This window comes from Oryctolagus cuniculus, chromosome 7, assembly GCF_051225735.1.
Source record: "Oryctolagus cuniculus isolate XC-2025 breed Fujian yellow rabbit chromosome 7, ASM5122573v1, whole genome shotgun sequence".
Lineage (NCBI taxonomy): Eukaryota > Metazoa > Chordata > Mammalia > Lagomorpha > Leporidae > Oryctolagus > Oryctolagus cuniculus.
Window position 1 is genome coordinate 76,876,221 of NC_142873.1, and position 17,571 is coordinate 76,893,791.

General features: G+C 35.2%; 1 protein-coding gene across 5 annotated transcripts in view; it reads right to left on the reverse strand.

Moving 5' to 3' along the window:
• The window catches only part of ABCD3 (ATP binding cassette subfamily D member 3), an 80,344-nt gene that overhangs the window by 33,822 nt on the left and 28,951 nt on the right, over positions 1–17,571 (reverse strand). For 2 of the 5 annotated variants that reach the window (XM_002715849.6, XM_017346066.4), the window contains 6 exons: positions 15,309–15,407; positions 11,223–11,311; positions 5,167–5,236; positions 3,495–3,592; positions 3,021–3,144; positions 26–82 (listed from right to left, as the gene is read on the reverse strand). In XM_002715849.6, the coding sequence (XP_002715895.1) occupies positions 26–82; positions 3,021–3,144; positions 3,495–3,592; positions 5,167–5,236; positions 11,223–11,311; positions 15,309–15,407 (537 nt within the window). Of the gene's footprint in view, positions 1–25; positions 83–3,020; positions 3,145–3,494; positions 3,593–5,166; positions 5,237–6,935; positions 7,006–11,222; positions 11,312–15,308; positions 15,408–17,571 lie in introns of all 5 variants that reach the window. The other 3 variants (XM_089337059.1, XM_089337061.1, XM_089337060.1) reach the window with 2 other exon arrangements.

A 17,571-nucleotide genomic window follows, 5' to 3' on the forward strand; every position in this document is an offset into this window, starting at 1 on the left:
AATAAAAGAATAAAAGTAGACTCACTTGCGCTCCAATTGCACTTGTTAACTTGAAGATATATAAAACAATGTCTAGAAATGGCTGCAAAACAAATATTAGAATACACAGAATTAAAACTAAAGAATTAGGTTGACTGAATCTAAAGAACTACACTGGTAGTTAACACAACATGTTTGTCAGCATGTACGGTTCCCATTACGTATAATGTACTATAACAATACATTTATCAATAAACATATAAAAGACACAGTTCTTTTCTTAAGAAACTTAAAATGGAGATTGTGTGAACAATGTCTAGTGCATAACAAGTAGAAAAAACATTTATTTTCAAATAAATTCTATTGTGATAATTAACCCTTAGTAACTTAGCAATTTCTCAATGTAATATAAGGGCACTGAATAAAATGACCTGAGTTAATCCCAAATCAGTTACCAGCTTTTTTCTGATTTCCACAAATCTTGACCAGTAAAATTAGAGGCTCTTCCTCCTCTAGTAGGTTTTTATTCAATTATCTTATCATAATGTGTATGCACTGAAATAATCATGTGAGCTTATAACCCTAATTCTGTGACATAAAACTCAAGCTCTGAGAACACACATTAATGTACTGCCCCTCACACAGCGACAATTCAACTGCTACACTATCAGTTGCATATATTTTAAAGTGTTTTCCAATAAAGATAAATTGTGTTCATTCACTTTAAGTCTGAAGCCACCCCTTTCTGATTAATATCCTTATTATCACTAGAATAAATGGTCTGGTTTAAAACAGTGAGCACACTGTAGTACATAATACCATTACAATTAATTTGATGACAATCTCACTAACACAGATGTGGCAAGCTCTGAGCTTATAAACTTGCTTGGTATCACCACAGAAAGAATACATAATTGTTTGTCTACAAAACTGATCTACACTGAGAAGGAATTTTGGAACAGCAAAGACTGATAAGGGACACCTGCATCCCACACAGGAATGCCTGGGTTTGAGTCCTGGCTCCACTTCTCACTCCAGCTTCCCATTACTACATATTCTGGGAAGCAGCAGTGATGGTTCAAGTACTTGGGTCCCTGTTACCCACGTAGGAGACCCAGATGGAGTTCCTGGCTCCTGGTTTTGGCCAGGTCCAGACCTGACTGTTGTCATTTAGGGAGTGAACCAGCAGGTAGAAAACCTGACTCTCTGTATCTCTGCCTTTCAAATAAATAAATAAATAATTTGAAAAAATGTATCTACCAAACTCATGAATAGCTCTATATATTCCCCTATCCTATCCTCAGAATATGTAGTCAGAGTTCCTATAATTTGGAATCAGCAAAAGATTCTGGAGAACTCAAAAAAGAAAAAAAGACTGTCATGAAGTGAAAAAGTATCTTAGTAGTGGGCCCGTGCACAAGAAGAGAAGTTCCTGTGGATGTATCATTTTTCTTTTTCTTTTTCTTTTTTTTTTAAAGATTTATTTTATTTATTTGAAAGAGTTACGGAGAGAGCTAGAAAGAGAGGTCCTCCAACCGCTGGTTCACTCTCCAAGTGGCCACAATGGCTGGAGCTGAGCTGATCCAAAGCCAGGAGCCAGGAGTTTCTTCCAGATCTCCCACTTGGGTACAGAGGCCCAAGGACTTAGGCCATCTTCTACTGCCTTTCCAGGCCATAGAAGAGAGCTGGATGAGAAGTAGAGCAGCCGGGACTTGAACTGGCACCCATATGGGATGCCAGCATTGCAGGCCAGGGCTATAACCCGCTGCGCCACAATGCCAGCCCCGGATGTATCTCTTTTCTAAGAACTGCCTATCCTCTCTCCATCCACATGGTTGAAGCAGGATCATTCCGAGTCTTAAAAGGTAACCCAGATCCTTATAAATTTTTTTGTCCTAAGAATGGGTATCTGGGCCAACTGTGACCAGATGCAAAGAAATAATAATTGGTCCAGCTTGAGACAAGCTCCCTAATCCAACCAAGGGCAGCTGCGTGGATTAGAGCAGGAAGAGGACCCTATCAGATGAAGAGCGGAGGGGATGCTGGTAGACAACTAACTATAGGTACCTACCACATCATCCTAGTCAATGCAGGAAGCAATGACAAAGAAGATGGCTTAATGAGAAACAAAAGCTGTAAGGGTGGTGAGATAAGATCACTAAGACAAGTAAGAACTAAAGAAGTGGGAAAAAATCATGGGCCAAAAAATGGCTCGAGTCAAGAGCTCTGGCAACATTCTGAGAGGAGGAAAACAGTAACGAGAAAACTAAAAAGATGGGCCCTTGGAGTAGCAGTTAAGACACCACGGGAGATACCCACATCCTATAATCAGAGTGCCTGGGTTCCAGTCTTGGCCCTGTACCAGATTCCAACTTCCTGCTAACACACACTCTGGGAGGCAGCACATTACGACTCAAATCATTGGACCTTTGCCACTCACATGGGAGAATCTCAGTTCCTGGCTCTTGGCTTTGGCCTGGCCCAGCCCCAGCTGTTGTGGGAATTTGGGGGTGCCAACCAGTGATGGGAACTCTGTCTGCCTCCATTTCTTGCTTTCCCCCTTTCAAATAAATAAAAATGTCTAGAAAACTGAAGCAAACTAACTCCTTTGAAAATTTTTTGAATAAACCTTAAATGATCTATTATAATTGGAGATACTGAAGCAGAGAAACAGGTAGGAAAGAAGTCCTAGTTTAGTGTTATGGATGTGGAACTGGAAATACAAACTGACAATCTGTAACAACTGCTAGAAATACACAGGTCAAAAAATGAGAATTCAAATCTGTTTACAGTCCAAAAATCTCATCTTGCAAATTCTTACAAAATCTTTTTAAGACACTCAACTGTCAGTTCTTGGCCAAAGTACCTCCTAAAATAATATAAAAACTGTTATTTTAATTATTAAAACTATTATAACTCCAATGTTTTTATAAAAGCATTACATATTTATTTGCTATGGTTTTGCCTATGCAATTCTATATAAGTTTTAGATTCAAAATTCAACAAACTTAACAAATAATTTAAAAATTAGAAAAACTTACCTTACTAAGATTTGAATATAGATCAACTACACTGTTACAAAATTTTTCAACATCTTGTGTGAGCAGCTGGTCTGGATTAGCTATTCTGCTGTCCAGATTTCCCATTTTATAATATGTGAAAGCTCTGAAATAGCAATAAGAAAATGACTTAAAACAAGCGAGTTTTAAAATAAAACAAAAAAATTTGCATTATACTACCTAGTACAAATATATAGAAATAGAAAAGTTTAGAGCCAAAAGAGACTCTAAAGACTGTCTCAACATTTCATTTTTCATTTAGAGGAAGCAAGTCCAGAGTAGGATGACTTGTCAGTTAATGGAAGAGCCAAGGCAATATTCCAGGAAACTTATTCCCAACATACTCCTGTGTCTAAGAGCAGGCTTTCTAAAATACGTATCAAACACATAAGAAATACCTCAATATCACAAATGTTACTATTCAAGTATTTTTAATATAAAAAAGGTAACACTTACTGAAGATACTCCTCATAGAGGTATTTAGTGAGCCGTACTCGAAAGCATAGCTTGAGTTCATTTAACCCATACTTCAAGAAGTTATTAACCAAAGAGATCTAAAACAAACAAACAAATATTGGTTTGCTTCATTTCTGCTTACTAAATTACTGTAACTTACTTTTTTATCATTCACTATGTCCTCAAATCCTATGATTTTTATGGTTGATAGTCCAAATTTATGATTCAGATGTTTTATTTAGCATTTATAGTGATGCAAAGAGAACAGGCTAACCAAACTGCAACTGGCTTTAATGACCCTATGTTAAACTTTAGTTGGAACTGAATCTTAATTATGAGATGGCATCTTGCCAACTTTGTAAACAATCAAATCTGTCACTTTTCTAATATAAAGATTTGCTTTTAGGAGTTCCTTTATCTTTGTAGCTTCTGATTCCTATTAGCAGCACCACAAACTCAGACATAAAATCCTATAAACATTATATTTACATTTACCAAAAAAATACTTTTAGGGGACTTGTGTCATGGTGTAGTAGGTTAAGCCACAACTCAGGACACTAGTATCCCATATTAGAATTCCAGTTTGAGTCCCAGCTGCTCGGCTTTTAATCTAGCATCCAGTTAATGTGCCAGGGAAAGCAGTGGAGGACAGCCCAAGTACTTGGGCCTCTGCATCCATGTGGAAAACCCAAATGGAGTTCTAGGCTTCTTGCTTCAGCCTAAGCCCTGGCTATTTATTGTGGGTATTTGGAGAGTGAACCAGTGGATGAAAATATCTCTCTCTCTCTCTCTGTCTTACGGTCACTCAGTCTTTCAAATAAACAAATATAAGAAAATTTTAAACAAAATTTTTAAAAATCTTAAGTTTTATACCAAATAGTGCTATTTTTCAGATCATCATATTAAAATAAATCCTTCGATAGTTCCAAAATCACATTCACATTGCAAATTCACAATAAAACGTTTCTCATGAAGTCTCTGCTGAATCTTTCTCATTTTTTTAATTTAAAAAATTATAAACTACGTATGCTCCTCCTCAAACTTTATTAAACTAGAATTCCCAATTTTCAATTTTATTGAATTTTAGAATCAAGCTTCTCCTTTCCTTCCCTTGTCCCCAGTTTAGAACATTAAAATTCCCAATAGTGCCAATAAAATAATAATATAAGAACCAAGCTAAGAAAATCATGTATGTGTTGTCTTAAAAATTTAGTCTTTAATAAACTCAGATCATAAGTTCCAATTTAAACTATATTTAGTAGTTCAAGTTAATATGATAATTTATGGCCTAAAGCAACAGTTCCCAACCAGGAGGCCTCCTAATTTGGCCACACCTAGAAACATTTCTTTTTGTCACATCTAGAAAGGAGATGCTACCGCCAGCTAATAGGCTACTGCTACCAACTGAAGAAAATTGGTTACGATTTTTAAAAGAGAAATCATCTCCATACCTTTACTATACATGAAATTTATACATAATTTGTACAGAATTCCTTTTAATTTCTCTAACTAGTATAAAGGTTTATACTGAAAAGTATAGTATAAATTATAAAACTAGGCTCAAAATAGGAATGTGGTGTTATAAATTTTCAAAAAACATAGTAAGAATCCTTAAAGATTTTAACAAGATGAAATTTTTCCCTACTTAAGATTTTTAATAAATTAAACTTACAAGAGGCATGGCAGCGATGAAGTTGAATAAGTATCTCTTGAATTCTTTTCTGCTACGACCAATGATACCACTGCAAACCAGCACATGCAATGCATTAGTTGCAAAAGAAGCAAAGTATAGTACAAAGAAAACTTCTGCAAAGCTCTAAAAGTATTTCCGGAAATTTCTATTAAATCAAAAGAATCACTAAGAAAAAAGATGTGAAAAAACATTTTCCTACAAAGGTATGTTTGCTTTCAAAATGTTATCATTTAAAAAAAAATTTTTGAGAGGCAGAAATACAGACCTAGGTATTGGTTACTAGAGATAAAATAAAGCAGCATTTGTTTACTTTTAAGTATTTTAACATTCTGATTCTAATATGCATGAACTAATGACAGAGACTGACACGGAGAGACCAGCAATCTCCTATCATAAAGGGGCGAAAGTAAGCATTTTAGGCTCTTGAGCCAAAAGATCTCTGTTTTAACTACACAGTACTGCCACTGTAGAGCAAAAGCAGCCAAGAACAAGTACGGCTGCTAATAGTAAAATTTCACCAAAACAGACAACAGGTAGCAACACTTGTCCTCCAGGATCTAGTCTGCCAAGCCTGGGACTAAAGGACAGATCAGAGAATATGGTTCAGCAGAGTTCCTGTCAGCCTTAGAATGGCTCAGCACAGCTTCAGATCCCTTAGCAAACTTGAACTAGATCAGCATATATTTTACATATTTATCTATTTTTTAAATATACATTACGAATTTAGGAGTTGGAGCTGTGGAACAGCAGGTTAAGCCTCCACCTGCGACCCTGGCATTCCATATGGGGCACCAGTTCCAGACCTGGCTGCTCCACTTCCGATCCAGCTCTCTGCCTAATGCGCTTGCTGCACCCCCATGGGAGACCCAGAAGACACTCCTAGCTCCTGGTTTTGGTTCAGCCCAGCTCTGGCCGTCGTGACCATTTGGGCATTGAATCAGCGAATGGAATCTCTGTCTCTCCACCTCTCTCTGTACCTCTGCCTTTCAAAATAAAAAAATTTTAAAAAGAATTTAAAATAAGGATTCTACTGCTTTATTAAAACGCTTGAAAGGCACTATTATATAAGTGAAGGATCTTTGGGTACAATCTAAGTCTATCATTTACAGAAGAGATATTTTATTTAATCACAGAGCTCTTTTTTCAAGTATTTCTTAATATTCCCAAACATAATATATTTTGAGAAACCTTGGATTAAATGATTTAAATCTATCCCCTCATTAAAAAGTGATTGGTATATGACAGAAATATAATTTCTTTTTTACGAGGTAGTAGGTAAATAAAATTGGGAAAACATGAATTAAACAAAGCTAACAAATGTCTTTATCAAAGACCTTCTCAAAGCTTTTAATGTAAGATAAATGCACTATAACTCTCCGAGGGGTTTACAGCATGTAACATCTCCTGGATACCTAGGATTCTACACAACCTACTTTGGGAAGTGTTACTTTTGGGTGGTGAAAAAATTAAGTCCAATTTTGATATAACCACTAGAAAGTAAAAAAAGTTTTTAAAAACTCTGAACTGAATCAAAGTAAAAATAAAACCACACAAAAATGTTGTTTATAAGCAGTGAGAATATAGAGACATTAAGCAATGAAGACAGTACAAAAAGTTGAGGTTTAAGTTAAAATTGTTTGAACCAAACTTTACATCAAACCAAAGTGTTTTAGTGTGGCTCAAGCTGTGAAACACACAAGATTATAAAATTCTGGTAAAGTACATGCCATCATTGAGCAATGGTTTACCATTGGAGTAGCAGCTATAAACTTAAAAAATGGTTTCTGGAATAAAGCCTTATTTCTGCTTATTATTCCGCTGCAAAAAAACAGTAATAATTAACAAAAAGTAAATTTACAGTAGCCTTAATGACTATTGCCAAAATATATAAAGATCTTTACAGAATTTGTTGATTTTAAAATGCTGTTGATAGCCAAATGGGTGAAAATAAAATCTTTATGAAGGATTCTCCTCTATATCATAGAATTACTACAGTGTCTACCTTAAAGAAGATAACAGTTTTATTCAGATTTAACAATATTCCAAAGTCAGTAGCTAATAACAACCCTAAAATATGAAAAGGATACTAGAATGAAGCACATTAAAGATTATAACAAGTCTCTTGGAGACTTTAGCAAAAATGAATCTTCTTAGCAGAAATGCATGCATCTAGATCTGCTTTAAAAGAGGCAACAAAAGGAAAAGACAGATAAATCAATTTACAATGTAACTTTAACAGTGAGCAAAAAAGTACTAATTTTTCAAATAAAATTATTCTATGCACAATATTTTAAAACTTTTAATTTGGATAAATTTATTAAATATTAATATTTGACCAAATATTAAAGAACTCATATACAGCAGAGGCTCAAAAATATTTACCAAGGAGAAAGTTAACAACTTCAAAATGATAATTACAATTAGTGAATATGCTTAAGAGAGTATGAAGAAGTTTCTGGCACTATCCTTGCAACCTTTCTCTAAGTTTAAAGCATATCAAACTAATTTTTAAGAGACTGCTAGAAATTCAAAGAAAAAAAACAAAAAAATTTTTAATCTTATAATTAAATTTTAAAACTGAGTAGCCAATAGGCTATTTTAGCAAGTAGAATTATAAGCTGGCTCATACTTCATAACTTTTCTCTTGTCCATTATCATCAATTAAACTGATGTAACAAACTACCCTTGGTTATGTATCTTTTCCAGATTATTGTCTTTGATAAAAATTATCATCTATTTAATTAAACTTAGAAATCCCTAGTTGTGAATACATAATATTATTCTTCTGGATTACAAAAGGATGAAATCACAAAACATGGGAAAATTTTTTTAAAGCAAACCAATTTTCTATTCTAAACTATTACTGTACAGAGTGTGTAAGTAATTTGTGTCTAAAAGGTGGCACAAACGTCTAATATGATTTCATGGTGGATATAATCCATATATTTTTGTCACAAGACAATTAGCAATATTATAGTTGAGGATATTGTATTTTTATCAATATATAGTATTTAAAATCAGATAGTTATCAAAGAAAAATATAAATTTTATAATTGTGTTAAAGGGCATAAATGTCGTTTCTATGTTAATTACACAAAAGATTCAATTTACTTGTGCACACTGCTCATAAAAATAGAACTTAGCAATAAAAATGGATCCTCCTACAGTTGATGCACTAGAAGCAATAAACAAACGTGTCGGTGATGTTCATGTTCTTTCAATTTGTTAGTGTTCTTCACTAGGCACACACAAGGCCAGACTCCCTGAGACATCCTTCAAGGGAGACCACATAATCAGCAAGTCCTCAACTCCTGCTCAATAAATTTTTACAGCCTTCATTTTTAAATGTGAGTTAATAGACAAGAGTCATAGACTGCCTCAATAAAGTCTCTACCATGACTGACAAACATCAGAACAATTTTTTTAAAGGACAATGAAAGAAACAAACAATGCAAGGAGCTGACAAAACATTCCTCTAAAAACTGATAGTTTCAAGATGAAGAAACAACAAAACACATATTTGAAAGAATAATTGCTATAAAATACACATCCACATAAAATAACAATAAAAACTCACTAGACAATAAAGATATTTCCTAGAAAACAGAATAAAATGTCAGATATGAAAACAGTAGAGAAAAACATGATAAACAGGTTAGCGGTATGGAGGGAGTCCAATACTCAACTAATAAGGATTCCAGAAAAAATGGAGAGGAAAAATTGTTTTAAAACAAGAAAATGTCTCAGAATGAAGACTCAGTTTATAGACTTAAAAATGGACCAATTAGTGCCTAACAAAAAGAATGGGAAAAAAATTCACTGATGTTCAGTGAAATTTTCAAACACCACTAATACATCACAAATTACCAAAAAAGTGAAAAAATAAAGTTTGAAGACAGATCCCCTGCTAAGGAAGAGCAATCAAAGTAGCAACAGGCCTCAACATCCCATGGACCTACAGCAGTGGTTTTGAATTTTGCTGCACACTAGAATCATCTAGGATGTTTTCACAAAGCGATGACTAAACGAACCTGAATCTGTAGGATTAGGCCTAGTTCCTAAAATTCACCAGGTGATCCCAACTGTCTGCAACCAAGGTTGAAAGCCAGAACACAACAGTGATGCCCTCAAAATTCTGAGGAAAAGACCCTTTCAACTAGGAATACACAAACATTGCTAATTAATCACATATTATGTAAGAGTAGAATAAAGACATTTTCAAATCTATAAGGTTTCAGAAATTTCTCTCTTGAACCTTGTTTTCAGAGAAAGACTGTATTTGCCAAAATGAGAAAGTAAGCCATGAAAGAGGAAAACAAAAGATTCAGAAAATAGGCTAGTAAATGCAGGAGAGAAGATGCAATTTAATGATGAAACAGTTCAAACTTAACTGCTATTCAGAGGGCCTAGAGTATAACTGCCATGATTAAAACAGAAGACAGGAAACTACAAGTAATAGGGTGAGGGTGAAAATGTTGAGACAAAACTGATAGATTACCTGGCACATTTGATCATATCACAATATTAAAAAGATTTCACAGTATTGTCAAAAAGCCTGAGCTGAATTATAGAGGAGTAGACAAAAAATTAAAGCACACAAAAATTTGTGATTTATAAATGCCAGGAAAAACAAAAAGCCTTATAGAAAAGAAACTACCAAGGTAAACCACATTGCTCAGCTGTAAAGATAGTCAAAAATCATGGCCATTAAGTTCAGATTTAACAACAATTACAATGTAATTGAAAAGATGAGCACGGGAGTTGATAGGAATGCAAAAGAGCTAATTCTCACCCTCCAAAGTAGGAAATGAACATATACACTAACATAAAAAAAAAATCTCTAAGCACTAATATAAGTATGTTATATTGAAATGCAAACATAAAAGATGAAACAGAAACAACAGAAAACCATTGGCTCCAGGTAATGACAGTTGAGTGGAAGGAGTGAGCCCTGGGAATGTATGTTTTGAAATTATAACCTGTAGGAGGACTATTTGACATTAAGCTATGTTCATGTATGACTTTTAAAATTATGATTCAAATAAAAAGGCATGAGACTACCACAGGTTTCAGGGAGACTTGGTTGAATATAATAGCCTACATAATTTACCCATATTCAGAAGTATGTGCTTAATTCTTTAATCCTGTGCAGATAAACTTCTTTATTCTCCTAGAGAAATGAGTCTGAAAACTCGGGCATAAAGCATTCTTCCTCTTCCTATAAATTCTCTAAGAAGCAAATCAAGGATCTAAAAGAAAAAACCTGTATTTCAAAATTTGGGGGCATTTAGAGATTTTAAGTACTGTCATTCAAACAGTCATCTTCAAGTATTTTAAGAAATTTTCTAACAAAATATTACAAACCAGGAACTACTGCAATCGAAGAAAATATTTCCTACCCTGATATTCAAATTGGTATCATGAAGAATAAATTCTTTATTAACAGATAAACGCTAAATGGTTGTTACAACCCAAGATACCCCAACTGACATTTTCAAAGTTTTTAAATTCAAAATTATTGATTTTGAATTAATCATTGTAGTGGTCAACAATATAATATGTAGGGAAATAATGGAAAATACAGAAAGCACTAACTTCAGAAACAAAAAAAAAAAATCTGAGGTTTTTTTCCTCTTATAAACATGCTCAAGGTGACTCTTGAAATGCATTGATATTTTCCACCAAATTATCTCTTTCATTTTAGATACCAAACTTGGTGGCTTTTAAAAACTCCCATTACAAGACTACACTTAAATTTTCTGTTTACTGGTCTCTTTAACAGTCTATAAACTGTCAGCTGAGCAAGGTTTGGTCCAGCAGTTTCTCCATTTCACTGGGATATATACTATGAACCCTATCACATAGTGTCTGGCATACACGAAACACCCCATAAATATTTTTAAGTAAATGAACACATAACTTAAATTAAGTATTTTTACCTAATTTGAAACCTACTTCTTGCTTTAATGATAATGCTTAATTATGAGATAAATTAGTATTTCATACATACAAGAGGAAGGTGAACAGACAAGTACCTTTCAATGAGTGTCCCATTTTGAATCATCCAAACATCACAATATGTTCGAGACACCAGCATAACAGCAATAAGTATCAAGTAACCTGTCTAAAATAAACCAGGTAAATTAAATAAATACATTTTACAAAGTTAAACATTACTTTGATAAAGATTTTTGATTTCCAAATTCAAAGCTTTATTCTAGCTTTAATACAACTCACCTACATTTTACCTAGAGAAAATATTTAAATAGGGTTCAAAAGGAAATTTAAAACATATTATAAATGGAAAAGGCCTTATAGAACATTTACTCTTTCTCATCCAGAATGCAATGAGTCTTAGGCAGGTTATATGACTTGCCTTCACAACAAGTCAATAACACAGGCAAAGAGAATAACTTTGATTACCTGAATCACAATGCACCATGATTTTATCACACTTTTAAATGTATAACTTAAAGAGAAATGGCAATAACTGTTAATGTACTGAAGACTAAAATTTTGCCCAAGTAAAATAAATTTGGTTCAGTTTGTTAGAAAAACTTTTAATAGTGTCCTTGCCTTCACAGGGTTTTCAATTTATTTAAGAAAGCAAGACACACACACACACACACACACACACAAACAGAAAAATTTAGGTAAACACATTTATATGACTTCATATGAGAAGTACTGGGATGGGAAGGTTTAGAGTAACAAAAGATGGCTACTGCAATTAGAAATACATTAAATAAATCAAGTAAAATGAATGAGAGAATTAAGAGTAAAAAATGGTAAAGGATTTAGAGAAAAAAATGAAATTAAAATCATATGAAGTACAGGGTTGCATATGAAGCGTAATTGAGACAATATAAAGTTACTGCAAGCTTCCAGGAAGAACAAAATATGTAAAATGATGTCTAGAAAGTGTTACTTAAGCACTGCTGTGCAAAACAGATTACAAAGAGGGAGAGCTAAAAGGTGGGGTGACTAAAGCCAGGTATCTCTGAGATGAGAAGCCTGCTGCCTCCTCTCCCTTCCCTGACAAACACATACACATTCAAAGCCAACCTTAAACTTTCTGAAGTGGAAGAATATGACAGTCACATAGCAACTAAAGTCTGGGGTAGGGGACACTGGTTGGCTAATATAGGCAGTTTCAAAATTACTGAAGTGAGAGACGACAGCATGTGTTACTTAAATAATTTTTACAAAACAAACTTCATTTTTAAAAAGTGAAAACCCTCCAAGTCAAGGATGAGAGAGGAGGTCATAAACACAAAAGTAGTAAATGAAGCCCTAAGAAGACAGTGTCAAAGAGAGTCTATGTAATTGAGCTGTGGGACCTGCCACCCTAAGACTTGCCAGAGTTAGCTAGCAAGAAAGGTATCTCCCTGCCTGATCCCACTGTCCCAAAGTTAGGAATTCGGTTGACAACAGAAGACGCTATTGATTTCAATATATCTATCTGTGTCATTTTAACAATAATGCCAACTTTCAATTCAGACATTTAATATTGCCTCTGATTTTGTTGGGAGGGGGGATTTATTTATTTGAAAGGCAGAAATAGAGTCAGGGGGCAAGTGAGGGAGGGAGGAGAGAGAGAGGAGAGAGAGAACAGAGAGAAGAGAGAGAAAATCTTCCACTCGCTGGTTTATTCTGCAAATGGCCACAATGGCTGGAGCAGTGCCAGGCCAAGGCCAGGAGCCAGGAGCCTTGAGCTTCTATCAGTTCTCCCACGTGGGTGCAGGGGCGCAAGCACTTAGGCCATCTTCCACTACTTTCCCAGGAGCATTAGAAAGCAGCCAAAACAGAAGTGGAGCAGCACGGACTTGAACCAACACCCACAAAAGCTGCTGGCACTGCAGGTGGAGGCTTTAACTTCTACACCACAGCACTGACTCCTAATACTCTCAATCCTAAATTAATCACTGCAGTATAAAGGTATTATTAGACACAGATAAATTGGTTTTTTTTCCCTCATTTTATGTTCTTGGTTATATTTTCCTTTAAAAGAAGTACCAAATTCACTTGTCTCACTGAAGTAAAACCTAGCAAACTTTGCTTTACTGGCAGTTCTAAAAATTTTTTATATAAAGGGTGTCTTCAGAATCACCACTGTTCCCATTATTATTGTACCTGTGTCAGCAACTCAAGAGTTGGCAATGATTCAGGTCCCTCACCCTAAAATACACATGAAGTTCCATATTCTCTCACGTTTTATTTTCACTTCTATTTCCTATACCAATTATTCACTCTATGTCTTATCTTCTATTATTTCCAAATATTTTATTTTACTTTCTTGAAATTGGGTTAAACTTCAGTCTTTATGTTCCTCAGAGATGGCATGTAAAATGACTCTATGGCAGGTCCAGACCTAGACAAACTCAGGGATTAGCCAAGTTGGTGCTTCTACCTCCCTTACCAACTCCTAGAGACCTAGCCAATGTCTCACATTCACGTCACCCATGATGAACTCCTGCAACAGTGAGTATCAGCATTAAGTTGCTAACTGATCAGATGATATATAAATCTTTCCAGAGAAGGATGTATTTTCAACAAGGCTTCTTCAAAGCCAGATAGATTACAGAAATTAGAAAACAATTATGCTTGAAGAGTCAAAGGAAACCTTTACAAAGAAGATAACAAGTGTTCAGCTTTTTTTTTTAAACACATTTGTTTTTGCTGGGAAGAGGGACAGGTTTTCAGACATGACATTGTGCATGACAGCACAGCCTCTGATCACAAAATAGTAATGAATCTGCTAAGCAGATGATACTGAAAAGGTCAAAGTCAGTTTGTGATTTACCCTACAAGAAAAAAAGAAGCAACGCTTTTAGTTGAGTTTCAGAAATAAAACTCAGAGCCATTGGAAAGCAAAAAGATCAAAGCAATTATAACAATCCAGGTAAGATACAGTGAAAACAGCAGGAATGGAAAGGCAGAGACTAATCTGAAAAACACAAAGATTCCTGGGAAGAACACTGAAAATGTAAGAGAGGGACTAGATTTTAAAAGTGTTAGTATGATTCCATTTTTATCAAAATATATGCTCATAAACAAGACCATACACCAAAATGACTGAGACTGGTAAGTCCAAAGAAGAGAAAAATATCCATCTGCATTTTCCAGCTCTGCTTTTCAAGGAAAATATAATCTCCATCAAATTAGGAAAAAAAAGGATGTTGTTATATTATTTTTTAGAGTTTCTCCAGGACAGAATCAACAGGATATGGTTCTGAGGTGAGGGCACGGACAGCAGATCTAGTGTAATGGAGGAAAGGACTTTCTCTTGGAAACTGCACCGCTATTTAAACAGCTTATCCTTTTCTTGCTATTACTCAATGATAAGGCTAATGCTTTTTAAAATTTGAACATGAGGAAATGTTATGGTTTAAGAAGATAAATCTGGTATAAGAGTTTTTAAAAAGAGATCTTCGAAGTAAAACTAACTGAAGATCACTGTAATATCCAGTTAGGAAGAGAAGAAAAATGACTAGATCCTAAAAAAAAAAAAAAAGATGAGACACGGGGAGGAGAAGTCACAGATAATGAAATTTCTGGTTATATAAAAGGGAGAATGCTGAGGTGATTAAAAACACAGCACTGTTTTGATAATCATTACAAGTATTTATTAAGTAACAACCATTTAAAAAAAAGCAAAGGAAAGAAATAAAGAAACTTATTCCTAAAATCAGCTCACTTCCTGAAAATATTTGATTTCAGGTATCATTCTGAGTCTCTTCAAAACATATCTAGTCAAATGTGAAGCAGCAAGTTTTAACATATTTCATATCAATGTAACTTCTTAATGTGTAAATATAATAAAAAGGTTTATCTTTTTAAATTTAATATCGTTTTTACTGGCACTATTTAACTATAATAAAGCAACGCCATTTAGTATAGCTGCCCTGTAGTCATTTAGAATTTTGCATAAAGCAGAATGAAAAATTGGCACTTAACAAGGGTATTTGACAAGTGGTGATTTGAAGACAAAAATCTGGTAGCCTTCTTACTTACACAGAAAATATCTGACTGCCAGTATAACCAAAGTGCTATGTTTTACTGTTCTGATCTCATAAACCTTGAAAGTTGAACACTTAACATTATAATTTCGTAAGACTTACCTCTTTACAAAATGTTCTAGGGACCATAATTTTCAGAATCTTTGACAGCCTTGATAAAAATACCTTGTCCACAACAGCTCGCTCTTTTCTTCCTTCTTTCTAAAAAAAAAAAAAAAAAAAAAAAAAAGAAAAAGAAAAAGAAAGTCCTTTAAAGATAGCTATAACAGATGTAATAAAAAAAAAAGATTAACATATTTCACCTAAATCAATATACTCTATGTAGACAGCAAAGACTTGTACTACTCCTCTTACTCAAACATGCTTTCAAAAAGTAAGATATCACCTAAACACTGGGGCCAGATGAATACACAGGAGGCTATAAGCAGAAGAAACAGCAAGTGTCCCAACACCAAGCAAAAGCCCATTTACTGTGCTTGAGGAACAACAAAATGGCCACTTGAGTCCCAGGGGTGAGCTCGGAGAGTAATAGATGAGGTCAGAGAGACAGCTAAGAATTGGTCAAGTACTTATTAAGGGTTTTATTACCCACTTCCTAATTAACAGGGGACTTTTAAAAACAATCCTAAACAGAATTTTCCCTGATGTTACTACAGGAAATTTGGATTTCTAGACTTTTCACTTAACATTTAGAATATACAGTCTGCTAGTTCACCCTCTTCCTCATCAATTCAAAGACAAGGTTCCTTCACTCATGAAGCTTGCTTTTTAGCAGGGGAAACACAGATAATAACCAATATACAAATTACTACAGACAGACTAGGCAGGGCCCTGAGAAAATAAGAATGGTTCAGACAGGATGCACAGAAAGGCCTCCGGACATTTAACCTGACATAAAGTGAAGCCATGTGATTATTTCGGGGGAGGAGGGGTGAAGCACAAGGAACATCAAGCACAAAACTCAATGCTGGAATAAAACAGATATGCACAACCAACAGTAGGATGAAAGCATTGCTAGAGCAAAGAACAACAAAGAACAATGACAATGGAAAGGGAGGCAAGGCCCACAAGGGACAGAGCCTTGACTCCATAGTGAATTACTGTAATTGTAGAAGGACTGAAGATAACCACAACCCCTTCAGAGATTTTTTTCATTTTCACTGGGTCCATGAAAACAGAAGCACAAAACCACTTGCAAGGAAAAAGTGACATGAAGAGCCTGTAGAGACTATTTACTTCACTATCATTGGGCTGCTTAGGGAACAGACAGAAGAAACTTCTTGGAAAGGCAAGACACTACAGAAGAACTCTCTTTCCCTGCCTAACATTATCCCCCAACTATTATAACCATCACCCTCAACTCTTGGGTTAACTACTAAGCTCTTCACAATCAGCCATAATTAGACAAATTATGTTTTAAATTAAAATGTATAAATATGCTTTAGTTAAAATTAATGTCTGAATTAGAGACAGGCATTTGGTACAACAGTTAAAACACCACTTACAACATACACATCCCATCTTGGAGTGACTAGGTTTTGTGTCTCAGCTCTGTTTCCAGTTCCGTCTTCCTGTACTAGATACCCTGGCAGGCTTCAGGTGATGGCTCAAGTACTTGGGTCCCTGACACTCACATGGGAGATCCAGACCGAGTTCCTGGCTCCAGGCTTTGGCCTGGTCCAATACTGGTTATTGCAGCAATTTGGGGCGTGAACTAGCAGACGGAAGATTTTCTCTCCCCCACTCCCTTTCTGTCTACTTTTCAAATAAATGAAAATATAAAGCCAGCATTGTGGCACAGCAGGTAAAGCCAACATCTATGATGCCAGCATCCCCCTGTGGGCACTGGTTAATGTCCTGGCTGCTTCACTTCTAATCCAGCTCCCTTCTAATGGCCTGGGAAAAGCAGAAGACAGCCCAAGTGCTTGGGCCCCTGGCACCTACAAGGGAGATACAGTTAAGCTCCTGGCTCCTGGCTTTCACCTGCCCCAGCGCTGACTATTGCAGCCATCTGGAGAGTGAACCAGCAGATGGAAGATTCTCTCTCTCTCTCTCTCTCTCTCTCTCTCTGTAACTCTGACTTTCAAACAAATAAGTAAATCTTTAAAAAAGACTATTTTCTAATTAAATCCTTTCCTCTTCCTTAATTCCAATTTTATGAAAATATTCTCACCCAATTACCATCCCAAAGGTTATAATCGCAGTCATGCATCACTTAATGACAAGGATGTGTTCTGAGAACTGCATTAGGTGACTTCACTGTGTGTGAACAGCAGAGTGCACTTACACAAACCTGGATGACACAGGTCTATCACTCAATGCAGCCTCTGAAGCAATAAACAGAATAAAGAGGAGATGCCTGAGG